The sequence below is a fragment of the Electrona antarctica genome, assembly GCF_951216825.1.
Source record: "Electrona antarctica genome assembly, chromosome: 9".
NCBI classification, from domain to species: domain Eukaryota; kingdom Metazoa; phylum Chordata; class Actinopteri; order Myctophiformes; family Myctophidae; genus Electrona; species Electrona antarctica.
In genome coordinates this window covers 25866194-25882324 of record NC_136790.1, presented here as the reverse complement: position 1 = coordinate 25882324, position 16131 = coordinate 25866194, and the positions used below count along the sequence as shown (strand labels likewise).

Below are 16131 nucleotides of genomic sequence, written 5' to 3'. Positions count from 1 at the left end.
AGATGTCACACATCTTCATACTGTATTCTCAGGGAATTATAAATACTGTAATTTACCATATTATGCTACTGTCTGTCCGGATCTAACATTCACAGGTACTGTTTTCTGTTTTTCCTTTTTTTTCTCCCCTCTTTAGGTTTGTGCTTGGCCATGTGCCAGCTGGGTAAGTCTATGTAATATAATATGTCATAAAACCACACCTGCTTCTGCTAGTTACATAACACTTCACTCTCACTTGTACGTTAACATTTACTGTTAATGACTGTTATGAAACTAAATGTAACAAAACAGCATAATAAATAAATACATATATTTTTTATTTTTCTCCCAATATCAGCAACTGCCTCTCAAATGGTGTGCTACTATACTAACTGGTCGCAGTATAGAACTGGAAATGGGAAATACACCCCCCAAAATGTGGACCCCTTCCTTTGCACCCATTTGATTTATGCATTCTCCATCATCAACCCTAACAATGAACTGATCAACTATGAATGGAACGATGACGTTAACTACAAGACCTTCAATGGCTTGAAGACAAAGTAAGCAGGTGTCATTTAATACAAAGTACAGTACAGTACTATAGAGTATAGACACACAGTAAAATCCGGATTTCACTGTTCCTGTGTTTGAATATGTTCTACCTGACAAAACTATATTTCTGTACGTTACTATCATTTTTATATGAAATTCAAGTGCAGAGTTAGCCTATTCAGACATTTGATGAACATAAAAACAAAAAATGTACATCAGCAATGTCTATTGCTGATGTAAATATTACTAATTAATATTAATTAATAGTACTGTGTGTTACTTCACAGGAATCCTGAGCTGAAGACTCTGCTGGCCGTGGGTGGATGGAACTTTGGTTCAACCCAGTGAGCACCCCTTTCATTCTTGTTCCAGAATTACGTTACCGACATAAACATAAAAATAAACTTTTTGAACAGCAGTAGGACTTTGTAATTAAATTGGGTGGTGACCCTATTTTGGCAATATAGGCAAAACTCCTCAAGAGTTACCTATAGGACTATATGCTTCATGTATATTCCTTTGTATGCCTTTAGCTTGTAGATTTGCTATTTTTGCCACGAGAAAAAAATCAAGTTTAAGTGGTTAAAATAACAGCTTAATAAGGCATCAAAGACAAATGCATGTTATGCTTATGCATCCCCAATCATTCTTCAGCTGAAGAAATAAAAACTATTCACATTTTGTTTATAGATTCTCCATCATGGTGTCCAATGCTGCCAACCGTCAGAAGTTCATCCAGTCGACCATCGGATTCCTGAGGACTCATGGCTTTGATGGTCTGGATCTGGACTGGGAGTATCCTGGAGCTCGTGGAAGTCCGCCTGAGGACAAGCAGAGGTTCACTCTGCTCTGCAAGGCATGGCCCTGACTCTTATTGTCAAATTCTTCACAGAGGATGACAGTACTAATTCACTCTTTTAGATCTGACAAACTGCCTTACCAGTTGTGGTTTAATTTTACAGGAGCTGGTTGCTGCCTATGAGGCTGAGGCTGCAGCGACTGGAAACAGCCAGCTCATGGTGACTGCTGCTGTGGCTGCAGGAAAGGGAACCATTGATGCTGGATATGAGGTCGCTGAGATTGCAAAGTAGGTGTAATTTGAACAAAAAAACTTTTTTTTGGCAAGAAAATTAAAAGGTTTGTCAGCATCTAGCCTACGTTTTATACCTGTTTATTATGTTTCTCCAGATACCTGGACTTTATTAATGTAATGACCTATGACTTCCATGGAACTTGGGAGCAATTCACTGGACACAACAGCCCACTGTACCGTGGCTCTGAGGACAAGGGTGACTTCATCTACTTCAACACTGTAAGGATGGCAAAACATAAGAATAGTAGATCATATCATTATCATTTGAGTGATCCGTGAACTGTATCCTGTAACCTTTGAGGTAAATACTAGTGAACATTCACTGTTCAGACAAGCGTTCGGGCCTATATGCGTACTGCATACTGTACTGTATATTGCTAAGCCTTCCACTTCAACCTCAGGATTATGCCATGAGGTACTGGAGAGACCAGGGAGCCCCAGCAGAGAAGCTGAGGTTGGGTTTCGCCACTTACGGCCGCACCTTCCGTCTGACATCATCAAACACCGGTGTTGGAGCCCCGGCTCAAGGCCCTGCATCAGCTGGACCATACACACGGGAAGCTGGCTTCTGGGCCTACTATGAGGTGAATGTCTACATAAACACAATTATAACAACATCATTCTAATTATTATTACTATTAGTAGAGTCTTTATATTATTGTTATATTTTGTTTCTTACAGATCTGCACCTTCCTGGATGGCGCCACCCTGGAGTGGATTGAAGACCAGCAAGTTCCCTATGCATTCAAGAACAACGAGTGGGTTGGCTTTGATACCAAGAAGAGCTTTGCAAACAAGGTAAGTAGAAAACAAATGTATTCCCATGGCAATAACAATTAAACAAGATACAGTAGCCAGACATGGGGAAATTTGGGGATGGTATACAACTATACATGGACTACTAGGGGATATGAAACACAGACACATGGAGGATATTGTCACTGTCAGGTGGAAACCTCGTATGTCCAAAGTTTTCAGGAAATGGAAAAAAATCCAATGGATTCAATATTTATAAAAACCCACACACACTTTACCACTTTCACTTAATAACTAATTCATTACAATAACATCGCTAAAATAGCCCGACTACAAGCGTGCCGCATGCGGTAAGAGGTAGGGCATTATTTTGTTAAATAAAACAAAACAATAAAAATTGAAATATGGAGATATGAGGTTTCTTCCCGACAGTAATGATATGCACTATTATAGGCTATTAGGTCTATTTATTCATTTGTTTTTCTTTACAATTTTTGGTAGACAGTTGACATGTACTGCACCTTAAATGTTTGGCTGGTCTGTGATCATATATGTTTGCTGCTCTTTGCTTACTATTTTGTTGATTTTATTGCTTTTAAATGTGTCTATACTTTAGGCTATTGTGTTGTACCACTAATTGCCTCAGAAGACATTAAAGTGGTGTAACGGCCACTCTACACCAGGCTTTTTTTTGGACTGGACCTAAATTAAACGCACGCACGGGGGTAAACGCGCGCGTTTTGTGCGCGAAAAGCCTGGTGTAGCGTGGCCGTGTGTCTAAAGGTCAGCAGCAATCCTGCAACTATAGCGGCATGTCCAGGGTGTGTACTTGTACATCATGGCCTGTGGATGTACTACAGAAACATGATGAGATAGGGTCCTTCCCTAAGGCCCAAGGCTACTTGTCAAAGTGGTATATCTTCAGACTATTATATAAGAGCAGTGTGATATCAAGTCAGTGTACCATTTGTGTGTATGTAAATGGAGATGGTCAGAGGATACTAATAGAAGTCTTAATCTTAGTCTACTGCACCTTGCTCAGTCAGTAATGTTGTTGTCCTGCAATCTACAGGTTCAATACATGAAAGACAACAAGTTTGGTGGTGCCTTTGTGTGGGCCCTGGATCTAGATGACTTTAGGGGAGACTTCTGTGGTGAGGGGAAACACCCTTTGCTGGGCCATCTGCGCAGCCTTATTAATGCTGGTAAGAGTTATTTCTCGTCTTTCTTTCTGTGCTCATAAAAGTTGTACAATGAGATAAGATAAGATTTAAGAAGTTGTATATGCCACTGACTTAAGCAGGTACATGCAGCGAAATGTTGTTGGGACTTGTCCTGCAGATTGTGCTATGTACATAACAAAATATTAATTACAAGAAAAAATAAATATATAGAATGACTATAATGGCTATAGTAATGGCAATATAATGACTATATCATGAAATACAGTATATTAAAAGTAATATTAAGCGTTAGGAAGGAATATGGAATATGGTTGTAAAGTGTTCTACTTAAATGTTGCACAGGATTGAGGAATATTAATATTTGAGGGATTTAATACTTGTTAATAGGCTACTCCCATACTTGATATCTTAGTAAAACACTTTCTGCTTCTGTCAATCTCTCAGATCTGCCTCCTCTTCCACCAACCACAACCTCCAAACCTGGTGTTACCACGCATAAGCCAACCACCTCCAAACCCGTCACAACCAAACCTGTTGTGACCTCTAGGCCTACCACAACCAAACCTGTTGTGACCTCTAGGCCTACCACCATCCCTGTTCCAGGGACAGGATTTTGCAAAGGCAAAGCAGATGGAATCTATGCTAACCCTGAGGACAGGAGAACGTACTATATGTGCGCAGGTGGCAGAACCTACTTGAGGCCGTGTGGAGTGGGCACTGTCTTTGAAGACAGCTGCAAGTGCTGTGTATGGCCCTGAGTATTAGATCAGATCATATAAGTCGTTGGCTTGATGCTACAAGCTTGGAAAATAAATGATACGTAGCTTGCGGAGTTAGTTCAGTCAGGTATACTCAAGAGATTAATACGCTGCATTACTATGTGGGTGTTTCATTCCTGGTTGTTGTAATGCGCTGTTTGCTCCTACCGCCACCCCAGCACCACCGGTGGGCTCTGCTATTAGTTCTGTTCCCCATGGGTTATTGTATAGCTATCTCCCTGCTCTTAATGTTTAAAGAAACGTGATATAGTTTCAAGAATAGACTTGTAGAATTGACATTTTTGTGAGAATTGCATTTAATTGCATTAGAATAAAATATTTTATCATACTGGTGGAAGTGTCAAAAGTATTTTTTCACACAAACTCATACAAATGATTTACTACGTACTGTAGCCTATAGTCATACATCACTTCCTAATGTATCCTCAGACGAGCCCTACAGCGCGGTGTATCCAGTCATCTTTATCCTCCATACATCTGCCTAGCTCATCAGTACTGTGCACTGTAAATGAACCAGCAAAAGGACTCCAATGGGCAGTATTGTTAGCAGAGTTAGGGAAGAGAATTTGTCCTATGCATTTAATCATCCTATCTATTAGGAGCAGTGTGTAGCTATTAAGTTAAACAGCGCCCAGGAGCAGTTAGGTTTCAGTGCCTTGCTCAAAAACACTTATGCATGATACCATGGGAGCAGCCAGGATAAAAGGTAGATGACTAATTGGCAGGCAGCAATGTATAATAATAATAATAATACATAAAAAAAATATAATTTACATAGCGCTTTTTATGAAAGCCAAGGACGCTTTACGTGAACAAAACAAACACACTAGTTGCGTCTCTTCAGTGCATTCATAAGAGTCCAATGAAGGCGACTGCTGAATCTCCATGGGCAGAGAGCCGCCACACTGCTTCATAAAGCTCACAGAAGGTCCGCTTATTGTTACGAGAGGAGCCCCAAGTTAGAAGTTTCTGCGCTGGGGTATAACCATGGAGTAGGTCTGTATAGTATACTATAGGTGATGCAGAACTTAACCGGAAGCTAGGGGAGGTGAAAGAGTGCATGGGAGTGATGTGCTGGCATTGCTGCCAATGCTTGTTATGGGTGAGCTCTGGAAGCTGAGTTCTGCACATACTGCAGGCTTTGTAGGGGACACTATTACACTTGTCCAAGTGGGAGGTGATGAATGCATGGATGTGGGTCTCAGCAACAGAGTCGGAGAGTGACGGCCGTCTTTGAGGTGGAATAAAGTGGATTTGGTAACAGATTTCATGTGAGGGTATTATGTATGTATACTGTACATGCCGTACGGTGTAAACAATATTTCATTATCAATGGTCAGGGCCTTATTTCAATCAATCTTTTCAATCTTGTCACATTGTCAATTACCAATCTTGGAGCAAAAGTAGTATCATGTATAATTCCTTTGTAGCATATTGTAGATATTATTCATTTGACAGGAATGCAAAATTGCTACAGTACAGGTACTGTAGCAAATTTGCATTAATATTGGCCAATAAATTCATGTCACTATCACTTAAATCAAATTGGAAATGTATTTGAGTTGTATGTTTATATTCAAAGGCAAAGTGTGTTCAGTAGTCCAGATTTACGGTAGTTATCTACATACTCATGTTGATCAATATGTTAGAGAGAACAACTGATTTACCAGTCACTAATTCAGTCACTAAATCTCTGAGAGTGGTGCATGGTCTTTTACAGCAAGTAAATTATTGACTAATTTACTCCCCCCTCCACCCCCACTCAATGAATTACTTTACAAGCCCTCCCTTATCCTGAATCAATAGTATAAAAAGCTAAATATATTCCTATTCACTGGTATTTCATCTGATGAAGCGGGCTCTGAGGTAAGTTTGGGGAAAAATGTATCAGTTGACAGAATTGATGTAACATTTTCACCGGGTTTTTAGACGTATACAAAATATTTAGAGTAAAGTAACATTATATCTGAGGATAGGCTACTTTAATTTACTTACTTACAGCACTTTTAATGTAAATGTTATGTGTGTATATGCAAACTGTTACTGTTAATTGCAACCATGACAGACGAAACTCATTAATTATTAACCCCACTGGAGCAGAAGAACCATCATGTCCTGTGTGAAATTACCACCTGTGAGTACACAGCTGAGAGGTCCATGGGATCTGCTGATATTCCAGGTCCAGCTTTTGATAAGCAAAATAAAGACATAAGGTTGTTGATTCAGTAACCTTTATGACATTAATACTTTGGCCCAACATATCATTACACTTTATTGACAACAACGTGTCGATCTAGATTGGCTAGTTGAACTATTTTTAAATGTTTTAAAATAGTAAAAAATGGCAAATAAGTTAATAAGGGGTAAGGGGTCCGGCGCAAGATGGAGCCCCTTATGTCTGAGCATCTCCTTAATTATGCATCCCGTGTAGTTTCTGTTGATGTGGGCCAGCGGCACTGAAGTGTGCACGCCTGGGCAGAATATGGAGATTCTGGGGTGCCCAGTGGTCAGAATCCCCCTCTCGGCCTTGCTGATGTGATCCTGCAGGAGCTGCCAGCAGGACGTTAGCTGTAACAACCAGCTGCCTTAGGGCAGTAGTTCCCAAAGTGGGGTCCGGGGACCCCTAGGGGTCCTTGAGGGAGTTCCAGGGGTCCCTGGCTAAATGATAGTTAGGAAACAAATGGACCCTTATGAGTCTGTAACTCTGAGAGTGTACAAATGGAACCAAATGGACCCTAACAGGTCCACTTGGTTCCATTTGTACACTCTCAGAGTTAAATTAACTTTGATTTTACAATATACATTGGGGTCCCAGAGATAGAAATGCCATTAAATCGGGGACCGTAGCCTAATTCAGGTCAAACCACGGGGGGGCCCTTGAAATGAAAATGGTTGAAAATCACTGCTAGAGTCACAAAAGTCTTCTCTTATGGGGGTCCTTGGCATATATTTTCAAATGGGGGTGAGTGTCATTCTGGGGGTCTTAGGGGCTCCACTCCTGATTTTCTGTCTCGGTTTACTCCCATAGCCTTACAGCTCCTTATGAGTCCCAATTTAATGATTGAGGTTTCTTATTTGGACATTTTCGATGTCATTTTCACTTGCCTCAATAAGGATGTTCTTATTTGTCTTCAGTTGGTATCAGTGTGCATCAGAATTGAGTTCAGTTAAACAACCAAATCAGTCTTCTAATCAGCTATCTTCATCAAGATTGAAGTTGAGAGCTGAGAAGCATTTTTACTGTTGAGGCAATATGATGCTTAATAATAGTAGGCCTACTAAATAATAGTGGACCAAGGTCATCAGAATTGAACTAGCATGCAAAATAGATAAAGCAATCTGAAGATTAATGTGAGTATTGAAACGTGACTTTCAAGTGTCTTCTTTTAGCTAAATATGGTAAAACAAATTCGAGGGTGAGATTGCCAATAACCTTTTGGGTTTGTTGTAAAAAAAAATGTACTAGTAACATTGTACTGTATCTTCAATATCGTCGCTGTCGGGCAGAAACCTTGTATCTCCATATTTCAACTTTCTATATTTAAATTAAAGCAACACGAATATTTTCACTATTTTATTTTAAGTTTTGGACATACAAGGTTTATACCTGACAGCAATGATATAATATTAATATAGAATTGAATTAGGATTACATTAAATTACTTACAGTGCAGAGCTGGATATTTCAGTATGCACTTGACCCAAATAACCACCCATCACAGGGGCATAAATATAGAATAGTGCAGGTAGTGAGGGCCCTCCAACGACATTTTGGGTGGAAAATGGGGCCTTGTGGTTCATCGATTGATTCTGAATGATTTTGTCATATCGACTTTATTCCTGGCCGATTACAGGGTGGAGGCCACTCCCCCGCTACAAGAGTAAAGGTGGTTGCAAACTGGACGCGTTTTTTTTTGGGAAAACCGACGGAAAAACGCAGCTAAAAATTATTATTATAAATTATTATCATGATGGATGCATTTGATAATGTTACTCAATGATCATATGTGACTAGGGCCCATGCGTCACCTCATGCCACTGACCCATCAAGTCACATATACGAGCGTTGCGATGACCATAAATTAACATACTTATCTCAACAGATTATTTATGACCCAGACCCAATCATGTTTATCACTCGGTGTCCTTTCCACATCTGTAACATAATGTGGGGGTTCGATAACGCCCACTATGCTGTCCTAGTTTACACAGTCAGTATAAAAAGCGTGATGTTATTGTTGTTCACTGGCTCTGTCTTTGATCATTGGAGTACCCAAAGGTAAGCAGTAAGCACGGAGGACGAATTGGTGGTGGTGCACACAGGTTTCTCCTGATTCTCCTAATCTTGACAAGATTAGGCTTCATTGTAATTGTTGGATTACATCATTAATGTGCCGGCGGGTAGATGCTGCAAACATTGCTATGACAAATACATTCCAAAGATTTCTGAAAGGGAATGATTACATACGTAGTACATACGTACTATATATTCTACCATGTTTACAATATCACTTTAATCTTTATCAGGATAAAGGTTCCAAGTGAAGGCTTGAGAGCTTTAATATCAAGATGACCAAGCTCACCATTCTCGCAGGTAAAATGGTTGCCATAAACCTTCTGTAAATAAGAATAAATGTATTGTGTGTGAAATGGTAATAACAATGGTCTGTTTCTTTCCTTATAGGCTTGTGTCTGGTGTTATGCCACATGGGTAAGTGATGTCAGTACTACTGTATTGTATATTTGTTTTAGTTAAGGTTATACCGTAGGTAACCAACAGCTTCTAATTACCGGTATCCAACCTGTTATGCAAAGTATTTGGATTTGCTTGAACATATTTGCAGTGAAGTACACTGAGTTTGAGTACTTTACTTGATTATTAAAATAAATGCTGAAACTAACCGATCTACATGTAAGCTCACAAAATGCCAAAATATTAAGTAACAAACACTTAACTTAAGTCAAGTGCTGGTGTTGAAAACTTTGTCCATCACTGCATTTTTGTTTTTTGGCTATGTTTGGTAATAGGTGGTTTAAATTACAATCCATATTCTGCTTTTAAATGCAACAAATAAGATCTGTGAAACATCTTCTTTCTCTCAACAATACAGCAACTGCCAACCACCAGATGATATGCTACTTCACCAACTGGTCCCAATACAGACCTAATGAAGGGAAGTTCATGCCCCAAAGTGTGGACCCCTTCCTGTGCACCACCCTGATCTATGCATTCTCAGTAATCAACAGCAACAATGAACTGGTCACCTATGAATGGAATGACGAGGTTCTCTACAGGGCATTCAATGACCTGAAAACCAGGTATGTGATCTAGGATAGATCTGCAAGGACATACTTCTCAATTTGCCTTGAACTGTTGTTGATGATTCAAAACCTTGCACTTAATTTTATCTGACCACATCTAGAGGAATACAATAGGAATACTTCAACACAAGAATGCACAATTGCACATGTCTATAAATGTTTGATAATTTGACAACACAAGAATCTTCCATAATTTTCTCTCCTCTCTTCTTTAGGAATCCTGGTTTGTCGACTCTACTAGGTGTTGGAGGATGGAACTTTGGTTCAGCCCAGTGAGAATTTATTTTCTTCACATCCCAAGTTATATGGCTATAAGCATATCTTAGTTGATTGAAACATAAGTTTTACTTATTGTAAGGCTATCAAGTTATTTGTCTGTTGTTTGTGTAGACGACTGAATAACTTCAAAAACCTTTCTTCTCGTTAGGTTTACCATCATGGTGTCCAGTGCAGCCAACCGTCAGAGGTTCATCCAGTCAACAATCAGATTCCTGAGGACTCATGGCTTTGATGGTCTGGATCTGGACTGGGAGTATCCTGGTTCCCGTGGAAGTCCACATGAGGACAAGCAGAGGTTCACTCTGCTCTGCAAGGTGGGGCATTTGCTCTTTAACCCTCTTCCTGCCAAAGCCTCAGATCTACGGCAATTAATAAATACCACGCTTTCCGCCATTGCCGTAGATGTCCGCCATTGCCGTAGATGTACGGCAATTAGTCTTTTATAGTGCTTATGATCGATCAAGTCATAATGCTACTTACATTAGGATTGGGCTGCTAGCTGATGTTGTCAACAGCACTGGAGTGTGCCATCTTGAATTGCGCATGCCGCGCCCACTCTATCTGTTTCTTTCAATCGCCTTTATCTCCAATTCCTTGTTCAAAATAAGGTTTATTCCACGGCCCATGTAATCCTCGCTTTCTCGTTGCCAATCACGAGACTGGAAGTGGATGCGACAACACACACATTGTTAACATGTAACATTTGTAACATCCGGTCGCGGGTTTTGGCTCTTCAAAATAAGGGTTGAACCCATTTTCAACCTATCTTCATATAGTTGGTCCTCACTAATGCTCATTGTAAAAATCGTAAATAATAATAATAATTCTACTCTGTCTGTGTCTCAGAGGAGGGCTGTGGACAGTTTAGAAACCTGCCTACCAGTAATTGTTATTGATGCAATAACAATGGCTTCCATTATCATGCTAAAGGCCTATTCATACTCCAGTTTTAGGTGACAAGGTGACCACCACGGTGGTTAGTAAAAAAAAGAAGAGACACATTCTAATGTGTTTGGGTGAGCGGTGAAGCTTTTACCACCACGGCCTGACCTCATGTTGTAGTTTTCGGTGGTCATCTTATCACCTAAAAGTATGAATAGGCCTTAACTTTCCAGGAATAGAAAGCCTGCCATTAGCTTGGTTTCACCATTGATGATGTGCTTGATTCTGACCTGTCCACAGACAGAGTAGACAAAAATGGTAACATATTATAATGAAAATTAGGGAGGACCAATTACCGGTATATGAAGATATGTTGAAAATGGGTGAAGTCGTCCTTTAACGGCCAAACATCACATTCACTGCTAGGTGTGATAAACACTGCGGTTTAATTTTACAGGAGCTGGTTGCTGCCTATGAGGCTGAGGCTGCAGCGACTGGAAACAGACAGCTTATGCTGACTTCTGCTGTGGCTGCAGGAAAGCCAACCATTGATGCTGGATATGAGATCGCTGAGGTTGCAAAGTGAGTCTAGCGTCAACGGCTGCTGGAACAGGAACAGGAAGTGGAAATTACCAAATAATAATTATGATTCTGTGGTGATTAATGTTTGTGTGTTCATGTGTGTCCAGGTATCTGGACTTTATTAATGTGATGACCTATGACTTCCATGGCACTTGGGAGACATTCACTGGACACAACAGCCCACTGTTCCGTGGCTCTGAGGACAAGGGTGACCTCATCTACTTCAACACTGTAAGGAAACATGCAAATAGAGCAAGAGCAATAGGCTCAAGCTGGTGATTATTGGCACCAGAACTATGTTACATACTGCAGGTGCCAAGTATGTTGGTGTTCATTTTTCCTTTAGGATTATGCTATGAAGTACTGGAGAGACAATGGAGCCCCATCGGAGAAGCTGAGGATGGGTTTCGCCGCTTATGGACGCACCTTCCGTCTGACATCATCAAACACTGGCGTTGGAGCCCCAGCTAACGGCGCTGTGTCAGCTGGACGATACACACGGGAAGCTGGCTTCTGGGCCTACTATGAGGTGATGTGAAATATCACCTTTTTTAAGCAAACACTGAGCTCCTTTCTCTGATGACATTACAATGTGTAACATGACTGTCGGGTATTCTATATTCCTAACTTTACTTTTTTGTGGTTCAGATCTGTGAGTTTTTAAAAGGCGCCACCCTGCACTGGATTGAAGACCAGAAAGTTCCATACGCCATCAAGAACAATGAATGGGTTGGCTTTGATACGCAGGAGAGCTATGATACCAAGGTAGGTGGCATTTCATCGCTATATATTCCACACATCCATAGTGCATTTGTTAGAGCATAGTTGAATGCTCTAACACTAGTAAATCATTCTTTCACCTTTGTCTTTTCACCCCACAGGTCCGCTACCTGCAGGAAAATAAATTTGGTGGTGCCTTCTTTTGGGCGCTGGATCTGGACGACTTTGCTGGACGGTTTTGTGGACAAGGCAACCACCCTCTACTGTCACATCTCCGCAAACTCCTTGATATTGGTAATTTTTTATGAAGCTTTTCCTCATTCCAGATTTATAATTTTTATAAAAAACAATTCTATAAATTTTTCTGTGAGTTAGCCTACCGGTATATATACTGTGAAGACTTCCATCCCTTCCATTCTCTTCTGCCCATTTAGAGCTGCCCACTACTACCCCAAAACCCGGTGCTATAAGGACAACCACCCACAACCCACTCACAACTACCACCACCACGCACGCCCCTGCAGGATCCGGTTTCTGCAAAGGCAAACCAGATGGCTACTACGTTAACCCAGACAACAAGAGCAGCTTCTACCAGTGTGCAGGTGGTGTCACCAACCTGCATCCCTGCGCCTCTGGCACCATCTTTGCTGATAGCTGCAAGTGCTGCACCTGGCCCTGAACAATCCCTTAAGGTCTCCACACACCGGGCGCGAATCGGATGCGAATTCGGATTTTTTGCGGTTTTCCGAAAAACGCGGCAGGTGTGCAACCACCTTTAGTGTTTGTTTGCTGTCAGTAGTATAGATATTATGTTCCCATCTTATGGCTGATCAAAAATATTGTACATTTACTGTGTAAACAATGTTTCCTTCATTAGGTTTGTACAGTTATAATTCAGTTTACTTGTGAAATGTTACTGTATATTTTACAGATTGTAACCAAACAAATTAAATTACCGGTACGTCTTTGCATATTGATTATATTGAGTATTATTACTTTATTCCATTCTGCAGATTTATTTTTTACCAAAATGTTTTATTCTATGTATTTTGTGTCCTTAAACGCACATCATATAGTTTTGCATACGTACATTAAATAGTTTATTGTATTAGGCATACATAACTACAGGTATCTCCTGGTGTTACAGAGAAACATTTTGTGAGGTACAGTAGAAAAGCATGTTCCATGGATCTACAATGTGTTGTGGTCTATTGTGGTCACACTGAGTACTATTGGTGGGAACTCTAAAGCAGCAGTAGAGATGAGATTGTTTTAATGAGGGATGATACAATGAAACCATTTCATCCTTAACGGTGGAGCAAGTTGGTTACAATAAGTGTTAAATAGTTGAGGGAGTTATATATTCCGATAGCAATCATTTGTGTTGGTTCAGTAACAGGTGCCTTCTCTCCAGCTCTTTACAGAACAGAAAATAAATGTTAAGGTCAGCATACCAATTTGATCAAATCCGGAGCAGAAGAAATTGGAACTGGAACACTATTAAATTGAAGGGCTGGTCTCTCATCTGAATGGACAAAATTGGTAGCTCAAACTGAAAATGTAAGAGCGACAGAGAGACTGAACTGAACAAACACTCAATAATAGCAATGACTACTATTGGAATGGACAAAGGTAATAGAGCAAGCACCTCCACTCTAGCCCAGGTGCTGGACAAAAGGCAGTACAAGAGGAAAAAATAAAGTCTGCAACACTGGTATGAAAACTCAGCTCCACTGGTTTATTTGACTCAACGTTTCGATCCCTTAGGATCTTCTTCAGGATTTTTTTACTATTGGAATGGAGCATTAACTTTTGAACAAACCTTTTTTTTTTTTTTTTACCAAATATATAACTTACACAACCTTTATCTGTAAATATCTTTTCAATCTCAAACTCACTTGTATTAATAATAATATGATAATATAATTATAATACACTTTGTATTATCCTTCTCATATGTTCACAATCAATGTACACATTTCTTACACGCAAACATCTGTCTAATATAACCCATCCACTTGTGGCTTATCGTCAATCAACTCAGTCAACCAATTTGAAGAACTAAAAACAAATCAGTTTTGTTCCATTATGTGGCTACATGAATTTACATGCCTTTTGGCTCCAGTCAAGATTAACATGAACACAATAATGTCAGGCCCCCCATGTTAGAAGGTTGTGATGAGGACATGGTAACATTCACGTCATCCACCACTTGTTTCCTGCCCCCCAGATAAGTATTACTATAAAGATTCACTGCTTGATTCATTCGCTTGAGCAAAATAACATAATGTATGGTGTTGAATGCCTTACACAACTACTATTTTATTTGCATTCATGACAGACAAAGCAGATCATAGATGGCACATCATACGAGTACAAACCTGAGAGCTCTATATTGGCTCTGCTTACATATCAGGTTTAGAATATCATAAACAAATTAAAGAAATAAACTTGCTGATCAGTAACCTTTGTGTCATGATGCTCTGGACAAACAATATAATTTGTTACTTATTGATAAGTGCCATGTGTTTGCTCTTATCTATTAGGCATCTATATGTTTGCTGGACAAAGTCTGCAAATCACTGATATAAAAACTTGCCCAAGGTTGTCTCCCAGCTGCACAGCTTTGAGCTTGCGAAGGTCCATTTTTTGAGAGGCCTTTAAAGGAGGCAAGGAGGCATTTCGACATGCACAATGACATTGTCTAATTTGATTTGATTGATGATTTACGCACGCACGCACGCACGCACGCACGCACGCACACACACACACATACACACACACACACACACACACACACACACACACACACACACACACACACACACACACACACACACAGAGATGTACACACACATGTGTGCTCTTTGCCAAATATTTTGGTGCACTCTCACTAGGCTAATGTTGGATCCCAGTTATTTTTGTTCATAAATGTGTTCTATATCCATCCATCTTCAACCGCTTATCCGGGGTTGGGTCACACCGCCACAGGGGCAACAGTTTCAGTTTCAGCAGAGAGCTCCAGACTTTCCTTGCCCGGGCAACAATAGCCACTTCCTCCTGGGGAATACCAAGGCATTCCAAGGCCAGCATCCCACCATCTAGTCTGCCACATGGGTCTCTCCTCCCAGTGGTACGTGCTGTGAGGAGTCCTCACTGCACGTACCACTGGGAGAAGACCCATGTGGGTGGTCCTCACTGAGGACCTCCCTAGGTAGACGCTCGGGAGGCATCACATACTTTTACAAATAATTAACATTTACTTTTATAGAAGTTAAAGACCCAAATTTGTGAGGCCATATGGACGTAGTTTTGTTGAGTTAGACAAGTAATATTTAAATAGGGGACATGACATCAATGAGTGGATGTCGTCCCAAACACAGAATCCACCACCAAGATGGCAGGTTACTTCATCTACTGGACTTAGTGTAGACCTGGAAAGTGAAGTACTTTCAGAGAAATGTGGACCTCTTCATGTGCCCCCATCTAAGCTATGCCTTTCTCCATCACCAACAATGACAATCAGTTGCTCATCTTTGAATGGAACGATCATGAAACAACAAAGGCCTTCAATGGCCTTAAGATCACATAACACAGCCTTATTATGGCACTGACCCCCACTCTTTTCTTAAATTATATACATAAAAAAAAGCTTTATTGGAACTTGTAATAATTGTATTAGTGACACAATATAGAGTGGGCCCTCCAACAATGTGCTGGGTGGAAAGTGGGCACTTGCGTGTGATTCAGATCATTTTAGTCATATACAGATATGCAATGATGATTTGTACATCACTTTTGTTGTTGTCCAATGTCAAGTCCCTATTTGATCATATCACTATCGCTAGTTTAGGCGTGAAAGAGCGAGCACATGCTGCCTTTCACATATGGAAGTGGCAGTAAGAAAATGAAATGGAAAAGAACAGAAGAAGGTAGATAACCCTAAATGAGATTCCCTTTTTTTATGACTTACACACATACGGTAAATCTAGTAATAGCG

The 16131-nt window shown here is 40.3% G+C and overlaps 1 protein-coding gene across 1 annotated transcript; it reads left to right on the top strand.

Moving 5' to 3' along the window:
* Window positions 1-351: 351 nt before the first annotated feature.
* LOC306929893 (putative chitinase 10) lies at window positions 352-12810 on the top strand (the record flags this gene model as incomplete). The annotated part of the gene is made up of 18 exons (XM_079510625.1): window positions 352-542; window positions 822-878; window positions 1225-1390; window positions 1497-1621; window positions 1723-1846; window positions 2029-2211; window positions 2309-2425; window positions 3456-3588; window positions 4012-4248; window positions 9458-9665; window positions 9884-9940; window positions 10096-10261; window positions 11287-11411; window positions 11519-11642; window positions 11758-11940; window positions 12060-12176; window positions 12293-12425; window positions 12566-12810. 18 exons carry the CDS (start codon window positions 352-354, stop codon window positions 12808-12810), a joined length of 2691 nt encoding a protein of 896 aa, XP_079366751.1.
* Between the last annotated feature and the right edge of the window lie 3321 nt (window positions 12811-16131).